Source organism: Rhinopithecus roxellana, chromosome 1 (assembly GCF_007565055.1).
Source record: "Rhinopithecus roxellana isolate Shanxi Qingling chromosome 1, ASM756505v1, whole genome shotgun sequence".
Classification (NCBI taxonomy): Eukaryota; Metazoa; Chordata; class Mammalia; order Primates; family Cercopithecidae; genus Rhinopithecus; species Rhinopithecus roxellana.
In genome coordinates, this window is record NC_044549.1 from 154,904,876 (window position 1) to 154,930,516 (window position 25,641).

The 25,641-nt window shown below is 43.4% G+C and overlaps 1 protein-coding gene across 1 annotated transcript in view; it reads right to left on the reverse strand.

The window, feature by feature from the left end:
* LPP (LIM domain containing preferred translocation partner in lipoma) overlaps window positions 1–25,641 on the reverse strand; it is a 670,645-nt gene that overhangs the window by 588,676 nt on the left and 56,328 nt on the right. The window contains exon 3 of the mRNA XM_030932348.1: window positions 12,270–12,392. Coding sequence (XP_030788208.1) covers window positions 12,270–12,392 — 123 coding nt within the window. The remainder of the gene's footprint in view (window positions 1–12,269; window positions 12,393–25,641) is intronic.

Genomic DNA, 25,641 nt, shown 5'->3' on the forward strand with positions numbered 1-25,641 from the left:
GGGCGACTTTGAGTAGTTCCAGACCAGTGGAGGAAATAACTGAAGATGTGGTGAAAATAGCAAGAGAACTAGAATTAGAAGCGGAATGAAGATGCAACTGTGTTGCTGTAATCTTTTGTTCAAATTTGAACAGATAAGGAGGTGCTTCTTATGGACGAACAGGGAAAATGGTTTCTTGAGATGAAATCTACCCCTGGTGAAGATGCTGTGAACATCACTGAATGACAAAAAAGGATATCAAATATTTCATAAGCTTAATTGACAAAGCAGATCCAAAGTTTGAGAAGCCTGACTCCAATTTTGAAAGAGGTTTTCTTGGAGGTAAAATGATATCATGCATTACCACATGCTACAGAGAAGTGGTACAGCTTGATATCACTCTTTCTCTGCAGAGTCAATCAATGCAGCAAACTTTATTGTTGTGTCACTTTCAGATATTGCCACAGCCACCCCAGCTTTCACTAACCACCACCCTGATCAGTCAGTAGCCATTAGCATCATGACCAGACCCTCCATCAGCAAAAGCAGGACTCACGGGAAGTTCAGATAATTGCTAGCATATTTTAGCAATAAACTTTTTAATTAAGGTATGTACACTGTATTTTTAGACATAATGCTATTGCACACTTAAGAGACTACAGTATAGTGTAAACATAAATTTTATATGCACTGGGAACCAAGAACTTTGTGCGACTCGCTTCATTGCAATATTTGTTTTATTGCGGTGGTGGTCTGCAACTGAACCCACAATATCTCTGATGCATGCCTTACTGGTTGTTGCAACTATTTTTACTTGGCATGCATGACCACTTTTACACACTTCGCTCTAGCCACACTATCCTCCTCACTTTTCCTGTGTGTCCCAAGCATGCTTCAGTTCAGGTTATTTGCATTTGTTCTCAGTCAGTCCTACACACTCTTCCTCCAGTCCCTCCCATCCACACATCTCTGGCTTGCTACCTCGTTTCACTCACGTCTCCATTCACATATACGCTTACCATCAAGACCTTCTCAGGCCAGTGAACTTCTATTTGTGTACTCCCTACTCCTCATGCCTTTAACCTCAATTATTTTTCTTCTTAATATATTTAAGTTGGTGTAAATGTAATTGCGGCTTTTGCCATTAAAAGTAATGGCAGAAATCGCAATTACTTTTGCACCAACCTAATAGATCACAATGTAAATATTACATATTTACTCATTAATTTTGCTGTCTTATTTGTTAACATTTGTTCTAGTCCCATCACCTGGAATAGTGTCTAGCAAATAGTAGGTGCTCAGTAAACAGTCAAGTTAATGAGTCATCATTATTACTATTTGCAAACCATTATACTAGATGACATGGGACCTCCTATGGAAAAAGACATAATCCATGTCCTCGAGGAGCTTCTACAATCTAGAGGAGAAGAAAGATTGTGAAAACTGGCTCATACAGCAGACTGAAGTCGCGTGAATGCTTTATTGGATGTATAAACAAAGCATTCTGGTAGTATAAAAACAGCAAATCATTGACAAAAGGGGATGGTGGTTGGAGGAGTCCTAAAGAAGAGACTTCTCGGCCGGGCGCGGTGGCTCAAGCCTGTAATCCCAGCACTTTGGGAGGCCGAGACGGGCGGATCACGAGGTCAGGAGATCGAGACCATCCTGGCTAACACAGTGAAACCCCGTCTCTACTAAAAACATACAAAAAAAACTAGCCAAGCGAGGTGGCGGGCGCCTGTAGTCCCAGCTACTCGGGAGGCTGAGGCAAGAGAATAGCATGAACCCGGGAGGCAGAGCTTGCAGTGAGCAGAGATCCGGCCATTGCACTCCAGCCTGGGCGACAGAGCAAGATTCCGTCTCAAAAAAAAAGAAGAGACTTCTCTGGAACTACCCTGAAAAGAAACATAGAAATCATCTTCAAAAATACATTCAGTACAAAAAAATTCTAAGACATCCTCAGTTAGTCTCCTTTCCTTCAATAATGCTAAGTGGAGAAGAGATTGTCCAAGATAAGTCAGCATTTATGTGTGCCAAGATCATGAAGAAAGGAACAAGCACTTGACTCCAAAGAGCCTTCATTTTAAAATGGAAATTATTTAAATATACACAAAAACATGTCTAAAAAATTCTAGACTCTTAAGACAGGGAGGACCTTAAAAGTTATCAAGTATAACATTTTATCCTCGCCACAAAATACCTAAAATAGAAAATACCTAACTGCATCAGCCCCACCTAAACATCTGCAGTGACTGTGAACTTCGACCTCCTGAAAGGCACATTCCATCTGTGGTTTGCTCTTAATATTAAAACATTAAGCATTTTCAAAAACATGGAGAAAACATCAACATTCTCATACTATCTTTCTCTAGCTTCCAACCCACTGCTGCCAGAACTCTTTCAGAGGTCCCAAAAAGTGAGTTTGCACCCCTTCCATGGCAGAGTCCCAGGAGAGCACTACCTGCTCTGCTCTCTCCTCCTCCCTCCCCTTTATTTCTTCTTTACAGTAAGCAGTTCCAGTTCCTTCTTCATTCCTCTAGGGTTCAAGTTTCCGGCACCTTCAGCCATCCTAAAATTCCCTCTTCTTTCCTTCCTTTATTCTTGTCCCAGCGTTCAATCACCTGGTTGCTGAGCTGACCTACTGCTCATGCAATTGGGCTCCTTGCAGAGAGCTAAGCATTTTGTCTGGAGTTGGAAGAAGGGGAACAGGAGTTCTAATGGATTCATGGGGTAAGGCTGATCCAATTAAGACCCTGGCAGGATCACCTCCCTTTCTGACCTTGACCTTGAACTGCCATCTTTGACATACATTTGAATAGTGTGGACATTATAACCCCTAGGAAGCAAAGAAGACAAAGAGGTGAAAGGTGACCCCACCCAACCTCAAGGACATACAGAATTTGAGTAGTCTTGTGTTTTCAATAAGTCATGGATCTTCTAGAACTTCTTATTCTAGCTTTTCATCTCCCACAGCCAGCCCACATGTATGAATGTGAGAGTCAAATGTGTAGCTTTTAACCATTTCTGTATCAGAGAATCCGCTTCTAAAACCTAATGGGCTATGTGATCTTGGGCAAGACACTTTTACAAGTCAGTAAATCAAAGCATCCAGAAGGTAGAATAAAAAGAGACATTTAAATCACCTAGTCCAAAAGCAGCCCAAATACCTCTCATATGCCTTCACTCTCCACTCCCTGACCACAACCATGGCGATATGCTTAAGTGATCATTAACTCAGTCAGGATGCAGCCTCAGAGTCCTTCTCAGCACAGTACCTCAAGAAACCACTACCAACACATCATTTGGCCATGTTAAATAAAATCCAAACCACTCATTCCTCAGCTGAGAAAAACTGAACCACAGTGATGAGCCATGACTGACTGACCAGGTCTCACTATGAGGAGCAGACCTGGAACTATCAAAGCCCCTCACCCCATTCCTCTAAGTCATTTCTCCTCCTTAACTCTGACAGTCTGTGAATAGCCCTTGGAGTAGGGGTGGGAGATTGCTGTTGTACTAAGTTCCACAAGAGGTACAGATAAAGGGTTTCTGACAAGGAGCAGGAGCAGCACAGGAGGCTTGAAGGAAGATGTGAATTTGAGCTGGCTATAGAAGGATGCTATTTGTAGGAACCAGTGAAGTATGCCTTTAGCAGAAGAAAAGTTAGGATTGGGGTGAGCATTCCAGCAGAAGAAACAGCATAAGCAGAGGAATGGTGAGGACTGTGGAGTGCTGAGCAGGAGGCGAACAGCAGCCACACACAGAGGCCATGGAGGGTGGCAGTGGGGGATGGGGAATGAAGAAAATGACAAGAATAAAAGAGTAACCAGAGACTCTGAGGAGTTGTGAATGCTGATGTTTAAAAATTGACTTAAAGGCCTTAAGTGTCATAAATGGGAAAAGAAGATTTAAACAGGAGTGGAAGGAAAAGTAAAGAATATGTCTACATTCTCAGTTGCAGTGAGCTGAGATTGCACCACTGCACTTCAGCCTGGGCAACGGAGCGAGACCCTGTCTCACAAAGAAAAAGAAAAAAAGAATATATCTCCACTCTCAATGGTGGAAAAAAAGCCTTGCTATAAAGTATACTGCAGGAATACTTTCATTATGTAAAAGCCTATTTTGTTTTCATGTCATTCTTAGATTACATCATAGAGTGGCTGCAGCCATCTCGTACCATATTATAAATAAATCACTGGCTTAATCATAGAATGAGCCAGGGCCCCAGATCTGAAAGGAAAATATTAGATCATTTTTAATAACTGATATCACTCAAGCCAGTTGGCATTGAACCAGGGTGAGGTGATCTCATCCTGAAGAAGTCCAAAAAGGACCCACAGCGGGTCAGAGCTGAGCAGGTCCCAGAGACACTTCCATTTACAGACGAAGAGGTTGCTAATGGCACCTGAGTAGAGTTCACCCTCTGGACTAAACAGTCTTGTCATTCAAATCAACACTTAGTTTCCAGTAGTGATGCCCAATAAGCCTTCCCCATGAAACACAGTGGATGAAGATTTTGTACCCAGAGTCACTATATTTCCAGGTATCAGAAAACATGAGCACATTATGATGTTTGTAGTTAGGCCTTGGGAGTCATTATGCAAAATTAGAAATGCTGAGGCTATTAATGATTCAGGAAGCATGAAATCTGGGGTGACCAACAGACAAATGCTGCAGGTCTGGGCCAAGCCAAGGGGACAGTGTTAACAGGACATGAGATAATGGCCTAACAAAGAAAAGAACTAAGGGTGATCTCCAGCAAAGAGTTACAGACCCTTAAGGTGATCAGAAACTTAACATTTAATGTGTACCAACTACATAAGAAGTACCACACTCAATAGGCACTTTATAGACATTACGCTGCTCTGAGAGCAACAAAGACTCTTTGAAGTAGGCACTGTTCACTCCATGGTTTGCAGAAGTGAAAACAGGTTAAAAAAACTAAGTGAACTAGGTAGGATTCAGTGACTAATGTGATAGTCTTCCTACTCCAAATTCTTCTTTACCATGTTGTCCTTGGTCAACTAAAACTCTATTTCCTACTAGGTACTTCTAATAAAAATGAAATAATTGGTAAGAAACACTTTAATAACAAGAAGAGTTGGCCAGGTGTGGTGGCTCACACCTGTAATTCCAGCACTTTTGGAGGCCGAGGAGGGTGGATCACTTGAGATCAAGAGTTCAAGACCAGCCTGACCAACATGGTGAAACCTCCTCTCCACTAAAAATACAAAAAAAAAAAAAAAAAAAGCTGGGTGTGGTGGCATGCATCTGTAATTCCAGCCACTTGGGAGGCTAAGGCAGGAGAATCACTTGAACCTGGGAGACAGAGGCTGCAGTGAGCTGTGCCATTGCATTCCATCCTGGGCGACAGCGAGACTCCATCAAAAAATAATAAATAAAAAAAATAAGATGAGTATTAAAAAAAATGCTGAAAGTTGAAAGGGACCATGGAGTAGGTAGCAGAATTGATATTCTGGCCAGCCACATTCTCAGTGACCAAAGCCATGCATTCCTCATTTTGGCTGTAAAGTCACTAATAAGCTTGACCATAATTTTAAGGCTCCAATTTCCATTGATTTTTCTAGTTACATGAAGGTGGACTCTAAGGGAACATGTCATCTTCTATAAAATAAACTGCGGAGCTTGATTTTGAAAAGGACTGCTTTGATGGGAGGAAGAGAAGGATGCTCTGGAAAAGAAACTCCCTGCCAGACAAAGGGTATTGGCTGAGATTTTATGTCTGGTCTTGTCATTCTCAAAGTAATGTCGTATATCAGCTCTCTGTTCCTAAAACAAACGTTATTCGTAACTGCAGAGACACACTGTCTGAGCCGTGTAATATTGATTTATGCACATTTTCAGGACACAGCATGGCCCATCAGGAGATGCAGACCCCTGAAATTTAACTAAAAGGACAAAATCAAAGCTCAAGATTCCAACTTTTGACTTATTTTTCCTCATCTGTTTCTGGGATAGGAGAGAGGTTGAGAAAAGAAGAGAAAACATGCCTAAAAGTTGCACAGACTCATTATGCAGCAGAGACTGTGTGGAGCGGTGGGAGGTGGGGCAGGGAGAGGAGCTGCAGATGGTTCCTCCCTTGACTACCCTGGCTCTGTGGCCCTGGAAGAGTCTGTGCCCTTTCCAAGTCTTGGTGTCTCACGCATACAGCAAAGGGCTCAAGCAAGAACCTTTAGACGTTTCTACCAAAAAAGCTCTAATCACTGAGGAGGGCAAAAATATAGAGGTAAGGGAACACAGCATGAATTGAAAACTTGTGTTTTTCTTCTTAAAAGCCATGCCAATTTTACATCCTGTGCTATTATGTATCAATGCTTCTCTCAAGAGTGTTGTTGTTGTTGTTGTTGTTGTTGTTGTTGAGACGGAGTCTCGCTCTGTCGCCCAGGCTGGAGCGCAGTGGCCGGATCTCAGCTCACTGCAAGCTCCGCCTCCCGGGTTCATGCCATTCTCCTGCCTCAGCCTCCAAAGTAGCTGGGACTACAGGCGCCCGCCACCTCGCCCGGCTAGTTTTTCGCATTTTTTTAGTAGAGACGGGGTTTCACTGTGTTAGCCAGGATGGTCTCGATCTCCTGACCTCGTGATCCGCCCGTCTCGGCCTCCCAAAGTGCTGGGATTACAGGCTTGAGCCACCGCGCCCGGCCGGTCTCAAGAGTTTTAAATGGAGTTTGCCCCCCAAAAATGTCTTCAAGTAAAACTGATCCACAGAGGTGTGCTGGGTTTATTCAATAGCTTCAGGCAACGCCCACTTCCACCTTAGCACAGCCATGTAAACCTGGGGAATCTGTGGTGAGCAGCCCCTAAGATGGTTCTGTGTAACTCCATCTCCTGGTATTCATACCTTTGTGCTCATACTCACCCCTCCCCTTCAGTGTGGCCTGGATTTGGCGACTCGCTTCTAGTAAAGAGAATGAGGCAGAGGGAACAGCGTGTCACCTCCAGGATTAACTTATAAAAAGACTGTGATTTTCCTCTCAGGGACTCTCTCTTGCTCACTCACTTTGAGGGAAGACAGCTGCCATGTGAGCTGCGCTATGGAGAGTCTCATATGGCAAGAAACTGAAGTCTTCAGCCCAATAATCTGTGGGAAATCCTGCCAACCATCATGTGATGAGTTTGGTAGCAAGTAGATCTCCCCCGGAGTTCAGCCTTCCGGTGAGACTGCAAGTCCAGCAACACCTGGAATGCAATGTGGTGACAGATCTTGTGGCACCCATCCAAGCTGCTCCCAAATTTCAGAAATTGTGAGATAATATTAATCAATGCTTTTTTTCTTTTTTTTGAGACAGAGTTTTGCTGTTGTTGCCCAGGCTGAAGTGCGATGGTGCGATCTCGGCTCACTGCGACTTCCGCTTCCTGGGTTCAAGCAATTCTCCTGCCTCAGCCTCCCAAGTAGCTGAGATTAGAGGCATGCGCCACCATGTCCAGCTAATTTTATATTTTTAGTAGAGATGAGGCTTCTCCGTGATGGTCAGGCTGGTCTCTAACTCCTGACCTCAGGTGATCTGCCCGCCTCAGCCTCCCAAAGTGCTGGGATTATAGGCATGAGCCACTACACCTGGCCTATTTTTTTTTTTTTCTCCCAACCCTTCATCCATGCCCCATGAGATCTGAGACTATAATTTACTTCAATTTCCCAAGCACTTAGCAAAAGGCCTGAAATATATCTGGTGATTAATAAAGGTGTATCATAAAGAAAGAAATATTTCTTGTAATCCCAGCACTTTGGGAGGTCAAGGCGAATGGATCATGAGATCAGGAGATCAAGACCATCCTGGTCAATATGGTGAAACCCTGCCTCTACTAAAAATACAAAAATTAGCTGGGTGTGGTGGCATACACCTGTAGTCCCAGCTCCTTGGGAAGTTGAGGCAGGAGAATCACTTGAATCCGGGAGGCGGAGGTTGCAGTGAGCTGAGATTGCACTACTGCACTCCAGTCTGGCAACAGAACAAGACTCCGTCTCAGAAAAAAAAAAAAAAAAAGAGTATGTTTCTAATGTGTATTTCTCTTTTATATGTTTGTGTTTTCCCCTAACTATAAGTTTCTCAAGGTCAGAAACTAAACCTAATTCACATAGTTTCCTAAAGATCATGTGGTTCACTAACATCCAGACCACCACTGAGATCAGGGCAGCAAACACATACTCTATGAACCAGGGGTAAATATTTGGCCACAATCTACAAAGAGCTCTCTATCCATTCACACTTCAGATGCTGTCTACCACACAGCAACCCATTGAGGAAGACCTGAGAATTTGGATCCCCTAAGGCCATGCCTAATGTAGAGTAGAGGTATCTCCATTGTGCCAGAAGCCAAGAAATAGAAGAATGTGGAATTAGGAGGAAGGAAGCAAAAGAGAGAAAGAGATATCACTACTTTTTACTTTCATGGACAGCAAACATACCTCCTACAAGACATCCCTGGGTTACATGAAGAACCATAGAGTTTCAGGGGACTGGATAGGTCACCGCTCAGACCCAGCAAATCCTCTTGTAATTTTTGAAGCAAATAACATAAAAGCAATAAAAGCTGGCTGAGCAAATGCTCACACATGCCCAGAAAGCACCTGACTGAGTAATTATAGACATCCAAGACATTCGCCTCTGACGGAAGTGACCAATGCTTTGCTTCCGGCAGAGACTAATACCTGATACTTCTGAGGACCAAAGAGGAAATATTAAAACTGAAAGCCCTTGGCGACAGTCGGCAATTGTAAACTGGTATCAACAGAGGGAAATAATTTCCTTCCTGACTCCCACTGGGCTAGTCATGCCTGGAGCAGCAGGTGTGATTATCTAATCTAACAAAGTAAGAAGCCAAATGGGCTAGACTATAGCTTCTATGGGGTCTCTCAAGCACTGAGCTTCCCGCGTTTCTGAATTTACCACCCTCCACCTCCTGTCTCAGGCAAAAATGAATGTGAAAAATAATAATACATAATTCTATTTCAATTCTAACCCGCACCATTAAGCAAAGTTGCAGATTGAGCTGCAGGACTGAGGACAAGTTAGTGCCTATCCAACTCGGAGGAGGAAGAGGTGCAAGGTTGGCAGGAAGGTCATACCCTGAGCATGTCTAATGTTCCCGATGCTGTGCTGGGCACTGAACTTACGTTGTCTTTTTCTTTATATTCAAGATGAGTCTTTAAGGAAGAAGACAACTATAATAACCTATCATATAGGAACCACACTTTATAGTTTACAAAACAAGTCAACATTTAACAACGCACTTGCTCTAAGCAAACATGAGGGGTAGGCAGGGTAATGATTATTGTTCCTAATTCTCAGATCAAAAAGATAAGGGTGAAGGGATGTTGTTTTTCTAGGGTTGCACATCTCATACTTGTCAGGACTTCTGTTACGCCATCCCACCATACTCACTGCCTTTTTATGCCCTCACAAACTTCTTAAGTCAAAAGTCTCTTTCTGTCCAGTTATTTGGGTTTTTTGTTTGTTTAGTTGTAGAGATAGGATCTTGCCACATTGCCCAGGTTGGTCTCAAAATCCTGGCCTCAATTGATCTTCTTGCCATGGCCTCCCAAAGCACTGGGATTACAGATGTGAGGCACCATGCCCAGCCTGTCCAGTCATTTGTTTCATTCTCATCAAACTATGTAGTCTGACCTCATCTGGGCGACAATTCCTATAACTCCCCAACAGAGAGTCAGCCAATGCCCGATAGAACACCCTCTGGGAAAGGGATCCTTACTACCTTCAGATTTATTCTATCCATGAAAATGCACACAGCACCTATCCCATGCCAGAGACCCCAGCAGACTCTGGAGACACACACATGAACAAGCAATGCTATCCCTCTCCTGTCCAGGTTCTATGTTCTTGATGGTCATGAGCACATGTGTCCCAGAATCTTGTGGCAGAATCCATGGTCTCATTCCTGAAACAATTCTTGGTTGGCCTTCATTCCTGGTCCTCTCAGCATCCTCGTGTAGAGTCCAGCTGGCTCATGCCTTTTCAGAAGGTGAGGCAGGAACTAAAGCCTGGCTCTCTAGAGGGTCTCTGACAGGGGGCTAAAGAGGTTTACAGAAAGCCTGTGGTTGCCCATGGAGCTTCCAGTCCTCTCTCCCTCTCCTAACAGCACCCAGATATTCCTTTGAGGGGCCACCTCTTCTCCACTGTGTAAGTACCATGAGGTTTGGATGAGACTATGTCCAAACTTAGTTGCACGAGAATCTTGGTTCAGATTAACATAATCCCATTATCTTGGCTTCAATGACTGGTTCAGAAATATACAGTCGGCCGAGGCTATGAGAATACAGCAAACCAGGCTCTTTCCCCAAAATGGGAAGAGGGATGTCTATAGTTTGGGTTTCATCAGACAGCAATCTCATGACTCATGAGGTAAAACATTCCAAAGATGAAGCCTAGGCACAAAAAAGGGCAGAGCAAGAAGTGCTGCAGAAAAACAAAGCTAGAGTCCTGTTCAAACTGTGCCTGAGGCTCACATGACCTCTGGACTTGCCAGTTTCCAGGTGTTCTAGGTTTGCAAAATCACCCACCCACTTCATTCTAGATGCCATACTCTATGAAATGCAGGCTAAGACTGCATCAGCATTTCGGAAGCCACTCCCAACAAAAGCCACTGTTGACTCATATTTAGCTTAAGAATAACAAAAACTTCTAAGTGTCTTCCAGGTTGCTCCTGTTAAGGAAATCTCTCCCATTCTATCATTACATAGTTGATTTTTTTTAAGCCCAAGTGCAAAGCTTCATACTTATCACAGTTTAATTATAAACACTGAAAAAACTCAAGACATAGAGGAGGTGACAAAGATATTTCATTTGATACTTAAACGTTTGCTAGGGGGAATATATTCCAGATCATGTTTGAAATTTTAACAGACACTAAGATTTAAGCATCAAACCTGTGGTTTCCAGCCTTTTATGTGATATAGATCAATAGGCACATAGTCAGTTGTACTTTTAAGATACACTGATTAAGAAAAGACAGAGAGACAAAACACAACTATAAACTCAGTCACACTTTTAAGTGAAGTTAAGTTTTTTTCAATCACAACGGCATCGTCTCTGTTTTGGAAAACTACACCACAAATATGTCAAGGTGTATTATTTACTCAGTACAAAGCCAGCGCTGGGGGCATATACAAATTGGCCTCAGCCAATGGGGACCATCGAATCAGGATCCTAAGTGGAAGTCACAGGCAGAATTCCCTTGCTAATTTCCTCAGCTCTCCTTCTAGCCCATGGTATTCCACACTGTTGATTCTTTTTACCACCCAGATCTTTTAGAATATAATGTTCTACTCTACCCATTAAGTACAGAGGTACTCCAAAACACAAAGGAAAGTTTACCTTACCTGGTCACGGTTCTCCTTTCTGAGCACACAACAGGATCTGCACTCACGTCCTGGTGGAGCTCTAGCAGGCCCTTTAAAACAAAGGCTCACACCCTTTGCCTAAGAAAATTTAGCCTGCCCTGCCCCAAAGGGTTGTTATAAAAATAAAATGAGGCCAGGCGCGGTGGCTCGCGCCTGTAATTCCAGCAATTTGGGAGGCTGAGGCGGGTGGATTACCTGAGGTCAGGAGTTCAAGACCAGCCTGGCCAACATGGTAAAACCCCGTCTCTACTGAAAATACAAAAATTAGCCAGGCATAGTGGTGCGCGCCTGTAGTCCTAGCTGCTTGGGAGGCTGAGGTGAGAGAATCGCTTGAACCCAGGAGGTGGAGGTTGCAGTGAGTCAAGATTGCGCCACTGCACACCAGCCTGGGCAACAGAGCAAGACTCCATCTCAAAACAATAAATACATAAAATGAAATGAGATCACAAAAGAAGCAGCACTATGAACAAGGGTAAACAAGAGACACTCAATAATATTGCTTTCTTTCCTCATAAATGCCCAAACACTGTTCAATGACATTTTCATTTTGGTCTTTCCATTTCATGAACACTGTCTTCCATGCCAAATGAGAAAGAAGGAGGCAATACAATTGCTGGCAAGCTGAAATCATTGTTACTTCAAATTTTCCTCCAGTTTCAATGCTTGCCACCTTCCAAGAGCTGAGCTCTGCCTTTGCTTTGCCACATATTTTATTAGCATGATTATATATTGTCTATTGCCATAAAAGCAACTCAAGAAAGAAGGAAGGGCATTTCAGTTCTTCTCTTATTCTTAATGCATCCTAGTTGCCGATGCTCATACTTAAAGTGGAAAACACTGATGTTTAAAACTCATTAAAACATATACATTGATTTTAAAAGGCAAATGTATTCCTTTTGTGTGTGGGACTCACCAACTGAGGAGAAAGGTCTTCCCTCTGATGAGCGTCTAGTGGAACGATGAAAAAAGCAGAACACAGGGAATCAGATGACCAGGTTCTGTCTTCTGCTCTGTCTCTGAGCCTTACAGTTCCCACCTATGAAAAACAGAAGGGTGTTGCTTATGTATTTCTAGGGTCTCAACCAGCTTCAGAAAATCTCAGGTTTATAAAGTCTCTGACTGGGCTGTGGCTTACTTCTATATCTCCTAAACTCCTAGTCAGATCCTGGCACTCTGATTTCACTAATTTGACTCAGAATGATGGGGAAAGAGAATGCTGATGCCTCAGTGTTCATATCTCATCTCTCCTAGTTCTCCTGGGAAGACAGCTTCATCTTAATAACAGAGGTCAAAGAGATAAGTCAGTCAGATACTCACATTGTAAGGAGGAAAAAAAATTAACAGATAAACCTGAACTATACCAAATAAAAAAAGAAAAGGAATATGAGTTTGGAGATAAATTTCTAACTATAGGTCCTAGTGTCCTTTGAACTTTAGTTTCCTTGCCTGAAAAGTGACCATCAGTGAGCAGCAGAGGGATAAGCAATCTTGACATTTCCCAGTAAGCCATCCTTGATATCGTTTGGATATGTGCCCTCTCTAAATTTCACGTTGAGTTGTAATACCTGCTGTTGGAGGTGGGGCCTATGGAGGTGACTGGATCATGGGGGTAGATTTCTCATGAATGGCTTAGCAGCATCCCCCTGGTGCTGTCCTCATAATCATGAGTGCGTTCTCATGATATATGATCATTTAAAAGTGTGTGGCAACTCCTCTGCCTACTGCCTCTCTTGCTCCCGCTTTTGCCATGTGAGATGCCTGCTCCTCCTTTGCCTTCGACCATGAGTAAAAGCTCCCTGAGATCTCCCCAGAAGCCAAGCAGACGCCAGTGCCATGCTTATACAGCCTGCAGAACCATGACCCAATTAGAACTTCTTTCTTATAGATTACCAAGCCTCAGATATTTATTTATAGCAATGCTAGCATAGCCTAATACAGTCCTTATTACAGGTTTGATTTCATTAGAAACTATTCCTGTTTTGCTAATGATTATACAGTATGTATTCCAACACACAAGTATCCCAAGGCAAGGGCTGTTATAAAACTTGTCTTTCATGTATGCAGGAGAAATCCACATACCAGAAAAACTACCATGCCCATTTCTTTGTTGTCACTGTAAACATTACCTAACCAATCATACAATTGTTTTGTGTACAAAACAATTCAAAGTTCAAAGTTGGGAGGGATTTTTTAAATGACCCACCTCAACTTTTCCAACTGACAAGAGAACCCAGTGACCTGGGTAAGGAGGTGACCGCTTCAGGAGCCACTTGATCCACTGGATCAAGTGACTGCTTGCTTTGACAAAGGACACCAAAACGCACTGGGCAGAGGGACTTGTGCTTGATCACATGAGTCACACCTAGAGCCAAACCAGGACTCACAAATCCAGGCCTCGAACACTTGTTTCAACGCTCTCCCAGTAATCTCAACAGCAGAAAGAAATTAAGTAGGCAAAATGGAGTATAATCAAGATCAGCCCAGAAAAGCAAGGAGTTTCCTGAGACCTAGTGGTCTTCAAGGACATTGGAATTCTGAAAGCCATTTCCACTGAAAGGAGAGAGTCATCATTTCAAACTTACTGAGAAATGGGTTGTTAGGAAGCCAACATTAAACCTGTGAGCAATGCAATTTCATAAAACAAACCAAACAAGTTGCCCCTACCCTCACCCGCAAGCTGCATAACACCAAAGCTTCTCCCTGCAGAGAGAGATATAAATCACAGCAGTTTCTACAACAGCTGCCAAGGGCATCTGACTTCCCAGATTTTTAAACTTCACTGAAAGGAAGAGCTCTCCACCCTGGGCCCTGAGGGAGTCTCACTCACACTCTCCAGCTTCTCTCCAGGTACAAATGAAAGTGGTCTCCCTTTTCCATAGTCAACTTCTCTTTTAATAATGTTTTCTTCTTTTCCATAAAGAGAACAAGCAGCTTTGCTAAAGAACCGCTGTGAAATGATTGAAGTTCCCATGCAAACAAACCATTAGCAGAGTTCAAATGCAATTTAAATTACCAGTTGTTAAAGTACTTCTCAATTTTGTGGTAAGCTTCCAAGGAGAATTACATGCTATATACTATTTAATTGGTTGTTTTCTATTTTTTAACATCCATTTATCCCCCCCACCCCGTTATATTTCAGAAGTGTCTATAAAAGCTTCCCTTTAAAAAAGTATACATTGTTGAATAGATTAAATCTAAAGATTGAAAACTATCAGAGAAACAGCTGCAGGATCACACAGCTCAGCAGAAATGGATGGTTTTGACACCACAAAACATGCAGAATTTTAAAATCTTAGGAATCACCTAGTACTGCCCTCACTCTTTACAGCTGAAGACACTGAATTCCCAAAAGGGAATGATGGAGTTGGCACGAAGTATTTTCCCTGGTCAGCGACAAATTCAAGATGAGAAGCATTGCTCCAAACGCCCAGCCCCGTGCCACCTCTTCCACATGATTGCCCATAAATGGCAGAAGAAGATGGTATGAAATAGCCAATAAACTTGATTTTCCACCGGTATTTTTTTTAAGAAAATATAAAGCCCTCTTCAGATATACTCCTGACCTCAAACATTATGGGCAATGGCAAGCATCTCTCCCAAAGAGAAGAAAATAAGTAAAGGCTGATGAATGAATACAGTCAAAGGAGCTCAAAACAAGACACTTTATGAGCAGATTCTTGGCAGGAAAAGTCAAGACACTAATCTAGATTCATCAGACAAGTTATGTGACATCAAGACTGCAGATTTTCACAGGTCTATCTGGCCCTGCATTAGTTCTGCCCCCAGAGACAGAGAAAGAGAGGATAAAAAAATCAACAATGTAAAAGCAAGTCTTGTCATATCTGTAAACGGAAAGGATTTCTAGAAGCCATCAGGAGTGTAGTTTGAAGTTCCAGGCTTTGATATCAGACTTGTGTAAAGGATTTTCTCAAAGCTCAGCCTTCTCTGTCTGCAAAACAGGGTTAATATCATCTACCCATCAAGGTGTACGTAACCATTTCCTGGGATTCCATATCTAGCATGTATGGCACAAAGCCTGCATACAATATGCACTAATTCACGTTCACCCCTTCCAAGGCTTTTATAATTTCTCAAAGCCTATGGTTCTGTGATTCTAATTTATGTGGACTAAAACCACGTCTTGTAAGCCAAGCATATTCCCTAAGTCTGTTAGATACTGTATGTCTCCTGACTGTAAACTCATTTATTTTATCATTTGAAAAAAATTTCACAAAAATTTACATATCTAAGTATTTTGCTTTAAAAGCAAATTTTTTGGAAATTCTATTTTTAAATGGCCTCCAAATCCATATTTTGAAACACACACACTAATAAAATCTCAATTTCATGTCCAAGACCTTATTTAAATTTTCCATCAGCCTGTAAGAAAAATTTCCCAATTGAACGCTGAAGAAACTGAGGAACGAGGAAGTTAGCCACTCCCCCAGTATCTCTAGGCTAGTAAGTGGTAAAGCCAGGATTTGAACACAGGTGTTCAAAATCAAATTTCAAGACACAGGCTTTATCAATTTATAATTACAACTATAATATGGATAGTTCTTCTGCTAGAGGTGGAAATACACCTTTAAAACTCCTGCTATTTTCACATTTCAGGGAGCTGTACGATAAAAACAAGGCCTACATTTCGAACTCTTTTTTTAAAAGTTCATGTTAATAGCAGGTAAATCTTTCCTGAATTCTACCTCACCGTTATGTTCTTAAGTGCAATAAAAAGCTCAGAGCCCTGGCACTAAGCAGACATCTCCTGGTATGTAGGAAACAGACCTGAGAAAGGTTAACAATTAGCTGATATCAGACCAATTCATAAAACAATTCAAATGGCTGGGCTCATGATCAAACCAATCATGGGAACCCCAGTATGGGCTATGGAAGCCACTCTGGCACAAGTGTTAGTTAACAGAATGTCACATGTTCTGCATTCAGGGACGTACCAAGGAGAGGTTTGCTAACACTTGCTGTCTTTGATAAGGCAGTGTGTGGACCTAGCAGGTGTGGGTGCTGAGTTGGACATGCCTAGGGGTGTTGAAGAGCCTCAATGGGGGACATGCTGAAACACACAAGACAGAATGAAAAGCACAGAAAAGCAGGAGTACATGCAATGTCCTTTTGAGGGTCTAGAAGTTCTCTGCAAATGATGTGACTTCCAAATGAAGCCTGAACACCCAAGAGGATTTCCATGGATGAGGAGGAGGAAAATAGGCCTAGGGAACACGATGTGCAAAGGCCTTGAGGAGGATGAGTTCAGGGTGTTCTCAGAGAAAGTGACTAATATGGTGAGGCCAGTGACAGAGGATGCGGAGGAATGTGGTGGGACACAAGCCTGGAAAGGAATGTTGCAGCCAGGGCATGGAAGACCTTGTATCTCATGTTCCAAAGCACTTGGATCTGAAGCCACAGGTGTTGTGTTTCGGGAAGTCGCACAACAGAAAGTTAAATCGTAGCCCTATCCCTTTAAGAAAGGAATCCCCTTCCGTGGTCAGTCTCCAAGCAAAGCAAGGGTAGAGGAGCTACCTATGAAGGGATCTTCTCCCTGTGGCCCCACTCACAGAGAAGTCAGGGGACAGGTGGCTTTCAGAGTTGCTCTTAACCCATACCTTCAGTGACCCTTTCCTCTAGGTCTGAAACTCCCACCAACAGAACAGACCCACTGGAAGGCCCAGGAAAGAAGCAAAGTCTCATGTTCCAAGTAGGACTAACCCTCTGCCTTCAGGGAACTGCCAGCCCCACCCAACTCCTTGAATCAGAAGAAGCTGGGCTGGAGACAGGCTCCATCCAGCCTTTCTCCTGTCTCTCAAGCAGGAGCCAGAGGCCTATCCAGCTTGTGTTCTATGTGCCTAAAGCTCCACATCACAGAGCTCAGAGTTCTCTGCCAGGCCTGAAACCTCGTGACTGGGGCATGGGATTAGTAATGAGCCTGTGCTGGTGTCACCACTTAGGTTGTATGGAATCCTCCTTTCCCTTACAGGAACCTTTGTAGCAGTACCCATATGTCAAGGCCTTCAAAGATGCAATGCCCTCCCTGCCCTTGAAGAACTCCCAGTCTAGAAGGAGAGATAAGACATCAAGTAAGAGAGGACAAGTACCAGAGAAGCAGCACAGGTAACAATGCAAATTTTCATACCACACGGTGACATGAGGTGATATCATAAAAAAATGTAATGACAACAAGGGGAAGGAAAATTGTTGACAATTCCAGATTTACGCGACTTCACCAGGAGAATCAGACCATTTTTATACTACTCCTGTTAACATCGTGGCTTTCAGGGGGAGCACCTATTCTATCACACCCATTTGGCAGATGAGAAAACTCAGGCTCAAGCAAGTTAACTGACAGTGAGGAAGTATCACAGCCGGGATTCAAATCCAGATCCCATGCTCATAAGCAGCATACATTTGTACTCTATTGCCTCACAGCTAACTGTGGTTGAGTTAGCAGAACAGAGAACACAGATCACTTCTAATGGATGGGAGAGCAGGTGGTGATCAAGGATTATTCCCTTCCCAAGATGGCGTCTGTGCAGAAGTTTACAGGAGGATTGGGAGTTCTATGAATGAAGATCGGAGAGGTTATCTCAGGCTAAAGGAAAGGCATGTGCTAAGGCATGAAGGTGAGAAAGTGCAGGGTATATCTGGGGGTTGGCAGGAAATGTGTTTGATTTATAGATACATAAGCAGGAGCACCAAGGAAGTCCACAGTGGACCCACGTTGGTGTCCATTTATGACAGGTCCTGGATACCAGGGGCTGGAGTTTTTACTTAATACAGTTAAGTACTAGAAAAGTAATAAATGTTTCACAGCAGAACTGTGGCATGGTTTCAGCTTTACTTGGGATTCTGTGCTCTAATGGTAGGGCTATGCAAATAGCCTTTCAGCACCTGAGCCAGGGGCAGGAATACCAGGGTCAGGAATAATGGGCCCTTGGATCCTTTCAGGTCAACATACAGAAGGACATTGTTCCCTGGCTATGACTTCGGGAGGTAAGAAAATCTACACCTATTTCATAGAGGCTGACTGTCCTCTTAAGAGTCTCTGTGACTCATTAAACAAATTCCGGGCCCCGGCTAGAGCACAGGTACCCTCAATAGGTAAACACAACATGGAAAACAGGATAGAGTCAAAGAATAAAAGGAACTGTGCTTGGCTCTTGCATTCCACACTTATTAACTATGGACTTTTGAGCAACTTACTTCCTTTTATCAAGGGTGCAGTTTCTTCATTTGTAAAATGGAAACGATAATACATATACAGCTAGGTTCTTGTGAGAACAATCAAGTTGTGAGATTAGGTATGAGGACGTGTGATTCCTACACGCAGGCTAACATGTTTAGAATAAATCTCCCCCATCCCCAAAAGCCACCATGTTGAAAGTTGAAAAACTGCCCGATCTTCCTGGTAAAGTGATCTAAATCTGGATTTGTCAACAATTTTTTCTTCCTCTGTTGAAAATTGAGCTGTATTCCCCAGGCAAGTCATTACATCTTTTTGTGCCAAATTGTTTTCATCTTTTAAATGACCCAGTAATCCCACTTTGGGCAATATACATAAGGGAATAATCCAAAAGGAAAAAAGAAGGCAATTTGTTCAAAGATGTTATTCATAGTGCTATTTCTGGCTCTTTCTATATCCCCCTATTATAGCACTTATCTCACTGTGCTGTAATTATCCACTCCCCTTCCATACGCCTCCAAATTATCTTTGAATCAATCCCCAGCACCTAGCACAATGCCTGGCATACAGTAAGAAATAAATGTTTGTCGACTCAATGAATAGGTAATATAAAAGAAATTTTAGAAGAAACTTGAATAAGCAATAACAAAACTCTGTTTTTAAGAGATTATGCTAATTTTTTGAAAACCTGGTAACTACAGACTGCAGGAGGGGTGCATGAAGAAGCCTAAGACATGAGTTTTAGATGACTTAGTTTATGATCTCTGAGCATCTCTGGGCTTAGGCTGATTATCGTATAAGATTGCCACAGGATACCCAGGAGGATGAGGTCACAAGCTAAATTGCTTTGGCCTGGTGGCTAGAGGACGGGGCTTGGTCAGGAATTTTGGATTCTCTACCTGATTCAGCCACTACCTAACTTCTCCAAGACCTGAAAAATGAAGTAAGTATCTGCAGGGAAGCCCAGTCTGTTAAAAGGAATTACAGGGAACTGCCAAAGGCCAACAACTATGAATTCAAATGTAAATGAAAAAAGAGGACTGGTAGGTGCCCTTGGACCGCAGTCCAGTCCTCAAGACAAGGAGAGGCTTTCAAACCCCAGCTCTTCGGGGCTCCCACTGAGCCTTCCAGACCCATCTCACATGGAGATTGAAGATTCCTTACCAGGGAGTTTACAGAATACAGAAATCTCTGCATGAACAGACAACACGTCATGAAAAAACAGCATGTTAAATACAGCCCATAAAGTCAGCATCACTCTGAACGTTCTTCATTCTTGGTGGGAAAGAATGTTTTACAAAAATACCCAGGGAGAGCAAAGGAAGCTGCACATTCTGCAGGGCTTATTTTGGGGCGTTCCAACAGCTCTCAGCTGGGAAGCCAAAGGCAGAAAGCCACCGTCCTCTGTGCATTGGCCCAAAGCTCAGGGTTAGAAACTAAATGGGATGGGAGTGAGAAACAGATACTCTTTGGTTTTGGAATGCCAGCTGCTTATCTGGGTAACCCCCGCCCAGGGTGCCTATTTTCATTTCCCTCTGAGTCTCCCAGATTCCTGCCCATTTAGCTTGACATTTCCCTGAAGGAAATTACACTAGAGAGCCTATAGACAACCACTCCCAAACATGCCCCGAACTTACTTCTCCTGCCCAACTTCTATGCCCTAGTCAAAGTTACCACCACATCTCACCTGAATTATGGTACAAGTTTGTGCCTAACCTTCTTGCTTCTACACTTGCCTCCCTTTTACTATCGGGTTCCCTCCACAGCAGCTGGAAAGATGCCTGTAACACATAACTCAGGTGGTTCCCATCACATCTGGACTCAGGTCTAAGAAGCTCAGGTCTCTCACTTACCATCACCTGCTAGTCCCTGCTCTTCTCTCCTGCTTCTTCCCCTGCAGCCCACATGCTGCCAGCACATCAGGCTCCTTCGGTTCCTCAAACACAAACTCCTTCCCACTTCATGGTCCTGACCTTTGCATTGACCGTCTCCACTGCCTGCAGTGCTCTTCCCCCGACTTCTACAAGGCAGCCTCCTTGTCACTCAGATCTCAGCTTAAACATAACCTCCCAGAGTCCTTCCCCACTCACTCCGAGTCAGAATGCCCTTTGTGACTCCTCCCTTGGGTTACTTATCATTCCCTCTTATTTCAGTGTTCCTTTATCTGCCTCCTCCACACACCTGCACCAGCAATGTAAGCGCCAAGGGATGGTTGTTGTGTGTGTCTCTTTCTTTGCTCTAAATCGAGTACTGGGATAATGCCCAGAAGAGTGCAAGGCACCTAAGTGGAAATTCAATAAAGATTTAATAAAACTAGATGAATACATGCCACGGATGGAAGAAGCCTGACAGACTGCATAAAAGGATAGTAGCCCAGCACTGTGGCTAACATCCTGGGCTTTGGAATCAAATGCACATTGGTCACTAATGCCTTTACCCAAGAGTTACAGGGGTTTAGGCAAGCGTTCTCACTTCTTTAGGCCTTAATTTTCTCAAAAGTAAAATGGGGATAATAGCATCTGCCTTGTGGGAGTGTTGGGAGAGTTAGAGATAGGATGTTTAGTGTAAAACTCAGCACGGCCCAAATGTTCAGTTATCAACAGCAACTTCCTCTTTCAGGCGAGAAAAGTGAGACTCAGAAAGGAGCAGGGCATTGCCCAGGTGAAACACTGCATTAAGAGCAGAGTCAGGCCGGGCATGGTGGCTCACACCTGTAATCCCAACACTTCGGGAGGCCAAGGTAGGCAGATCACCTGAGGTCAGGAGTTCAAGACCAGCCTGGTCAAAATGGTGAAACCCCCATCTCAACCAAAAATACAAAAATCAGTGGGATGTAGTGGCGAATGCCTGTAATCCCAGCTACTCGGGAAGCTGAGGCAGGAGAATTGCTTGAACCCAGGAGGCAGAGGTTGCAGTGAGCCAAGATCACACGCTGCACTCCAGCCTAGGCAAGAGAGTGAGACTCCGTCAAAAAAAAAAAAAAAAAAAAGAAGAAGAAGAAGAAGAAGAAGAAAAAGAAGATGATGAGCAGAGTCAAGTCAGAAAAATCATGGCCAGTTTTGACCCACTATTCCACAGACCTAATAATTACTAAAATATTAGATATCATGACACGCATCTGTATATTCTGCCTTGTTCCAGAAAGGATCTGAGGTACCTCACAAAAGATGCTAATAGTTGATGATTTAAGTGAGAAAATGCGTAAGGAGAGGGGAAAATAAAGCAAAGAAAGGGGAAAGGGAATACAAAAAATAAGAGCTGGATGTCTCATACCATTTGCTAGAGGTAAGCTTTAAATTTAGCTATGGACTTCCTAGAGCCCAGTACAAAAGAAAGGAAGCATAGCTGTGTACAGCCCTTTGGAACACTTGCTTTATTGAAATGCCACAGCAACGTGTAAGGAGGCATCACCATCCAGTTGAGAATCACCCTGATTTGTCACACTCTTGCCAATTAGAATCCAATATCTATCTGCTTACTCCTGATCACATGCCATTCTTACATAAAATTAGTCTCCACTACTGGCTATATGACTTTGGGCCACTTACTTAATTAACCCTTTGAAGTCTCTGGTTGCTGTTCTTCTTTAACATGGAGGTTAAAAAATAGTACTTAAATGGATAGACAAAATGTGGCATATTCATTACCACAGAATATTATTCAGCCTTAAAAAGGAGAAATTCTGACCCATGGATGAACTTGAGGATATTATGCTCAGTGAAATAAGCCAGTCACAAAAAGACAAATATGGTATGATTCCACTTAGATACAGAACCTAGTGTTGTCATATTCATAGAGAATGAAAGTAGAATGGAGAATGCCAGGGGCTGGAGGAGAGGAGAATGGGTAGTTGTTGGTTAAAGGTACAAAGTTTCAGATTGTGAGATGAAAGAGGCCTGGAGACTGATTACACAGCAATATGAATGTATTTAACTAAAAATACAACAATTATCCGGGCCTGGTGGTGCATGCCTGTAATCTCAGTTACTCGGGAGGCTGAGGCAGGAGAATCACTTGAACCCAGGAGACGGAGGTTGCAGTGAGCCAAGATCAAGCCATTGCACTCCAGTCAGCCTGGGCGACAGAGCAAGACTCTGTCTAAAAAAGAAAGAAAGAAAGAAAAAAGTTGATCCGAAACTGAGCTGACTACAAAGAGTTACTCCTGATGGCTGTGAAACATCTGAGGTGACGTAATAGGTTGGTGTCTTCTGGGTCTCTGTCCTGCTTTGGTAGGCTTAAAAAGTGTGTGTGTGTGTGTGTGTGTGTGTGTGTGTGTGTGTGTTTAAAATCTAATCCGAATCAGGACTCACCTTTGAATGGGCATAATATTCCAGAATTCTTACAGCTTCAAGAATAGTGGTAGAGGCTCAGATGGGAAGCCTTGCTGAATTTCTCTCAGGGAAAATTGCATAATTTTCACTTCCACAGATGGAAATAAAGTTCTATACTATTCATTCTGCCTTTTGGACAAGTGACATTCCCTTTCATGAAAGAGAAAGATATAGGGAGCAAAGGAGAGCAGATTGCATTCATACAACATTCACATGACCAAAAGAAGGGAAAGGTAAGTAAAAATCAAAGAACAAAAAAGAAAAGAAAAGAAAAGAGCCTCATACAAAAACAACGAATTCAGGCATCTGAGCCCATATATCCTAAAGGAAAGAGGTCTGAACTGGGAGAAGCAGGTTCTAGTCCTCATTTTCCTACCAACTAGATTAGTAAGTGTGAACAATTCTAACATTTCCCAATTTTGTCATCTTGCAGTAGAGGGGGCAGCTTAAGTCTAGAGGAATGAGAATGAACTGAGAGAGAAGATCTGGGTTCTAATCCCACATAATGAGCCATCTGTCTTCAGGGCCTGGGTCTCTGCTGCCCATTATCTCACACTGTGAAATTAGATAGATGTGCTGAAAACACTGCAGGACTCTTCCAACTCTGACAATTCATCAGATCTACACAGCGTCCTGCACGCAGGGTATTCCAGACGGTGGATGCTGTGCAAATGCTACACATCAACATTTTGCATACTCCTAAGTCCCACCATAACTGTTTTCAAGCTAAAACTACCCCTCCCTACATGTCCACAGACATCCCTTCCAGCTTGTTGCTTTAGCCTTAGTAATCAGACAACAGCACTCCCAAATTGTCTTTCTACCCAACTCAAATTAGGCCTCAGATCAGAGGAAATACCTACTTTTTTTTAAATATACGAATATAATTTTTCCTCAGGCCGATCTTGTCTTGAAATCCCACTGTAAGAAGTACTCCCCTGGGAAAGCAGCTGTCCACACCCCCAAATTAAAGTGACCAGCACTCCCAGCAACGTGTCCCATCACCATGCAAGTGAGCCAGCCCACAGGCTGTACGCCCCAGGTCTGTGAGCAGAAATGCCACTCATCCGGCAGTAATGATGTACTCACGCGATGTCTGGCCCCCACAGGCAGCTGGCCCTCCACTAGCCCTCACTCCCTCTTGCAGGCCCTCAGTCCACTACGGGACACAGCAAGGTGGTGGTCTCGAAGCCTGAAGGGAACAGAACTGAGACATTCTCGCCTCAGCTTCCAGAACAAGGGGCAGAGGAATGAAGGGGGAAGGGTGGGGGCGGGGTGGGGGGACGACTTTGTTTCTGGAAACAAGAATTCAAATCCTGCTCCTCCTAAACCCTGAGTCACCTCCCTCTCTTCCAATAGATCAGTCGGGTGGGTAAACATTTCCAAATATGGAGAAGCAGGCTGGAGGATGTCAGAAAAATCACCCTTCTCTCTTCTCTGGCACTTGAAGAACATGCCCCACTTTAAGACAGAATTCCTTACTCAGAGTAAATTATTAACCGCTAAAGAAGTGGATTCTCAACCCTTCCATACACTGTCCAATTCCAGGAAAAAACCTCCTCCAACCCAAACAAGGAAGGGACTGGTTTGAAAGGCTTTAAGCTCATCTTAAGAATGAGACCATCCAGAATGCAATGAAATTTATGAAATAAATCATTAATTCGGTGGGGGGGAGATATTTTGGGAGATGCACCTGAAAGGGTTGCGAGAATTTAGTCTAAGGTTCCTATGATGGAAGGTGAGTCTTAAAACAACTCCTCCCGGCCGGGCACAGTGGCTCACACCTGTAATCCCAGCACTTTGGGAGACCAAAGAGGGAGGATCACCTGAGGTCAGGAGTTCGAGACTACCCCGGCCAACATGGTGAAACTCGGTCTCTACTAAAAATACAAAAATTAGCTGGGCGTGGTGGTGTGCACCTTAGTCCCAGCTACTTGGGAGGCTGAGGCAGGAGTATCGCTTGAACCCGGGAGGTGGAGGTTGCAGTGAGCCATGACCATGCCATTGTACTCCAGCCTGGGCAACAGGAGTGAAACTCCTTTAAAAGAAAAAAAAACCCAAGTCTCTTGCCCCCAAGCCCAGAGTCTCTTGGTATGGGAGTCCTCCTGAGAATGTAGTTTGGCATGAGTCCTTCATGGGCACAGACACCGGGCTGGAAGACTCAGAATAAAACCAGACTCTCAGGAGAACACTGTTGTCGGGAAAAGTGGGGGTGAATTGCTCAGTTTAACTTGTAACATGGATTCCAACCCTAAGGTTCTGTGATGACTAAGTTGGAGCAGTGAAGCCAATCAGGAATGAATCTAATCTAAAATGACTCCAGACTGAATTCAAGGAGGAGAAAGAGAGATCAGACGCTAGGGAAAATGGAGATGTGGGGGTATAGGAGGTGCTCCGAGATGGGAATCCAAGTACCACATCTTGGCTTCCCAGTGGTTCTGTTTCTTAGTGATCTCGTCCTACTGTTGGTTGTAAAGGCTTTCTGGAGGTCAGATGAGTCCTTTTTCAAAATCATCACCTATTTCCTGGCATTGGACTGCACCAAGAGGTTGCTTGTTCTCACCCCCAGGAAGTCTTCAAGCTACAAACAGCACTGATCAGGGCATGAAGGGACCCAAGCCCCAAACCCCAAGCCCAGATCAGTTGGTCATGAAGATTTCAGACGAGTCAGTGCTCCTTGTGTAGCTTACATATTTTTCATTTACAAATTAGGCAGATATCTAGAAATGGTCCAATCATGTGCTCTAAAAGCAGCTTCTACTTGG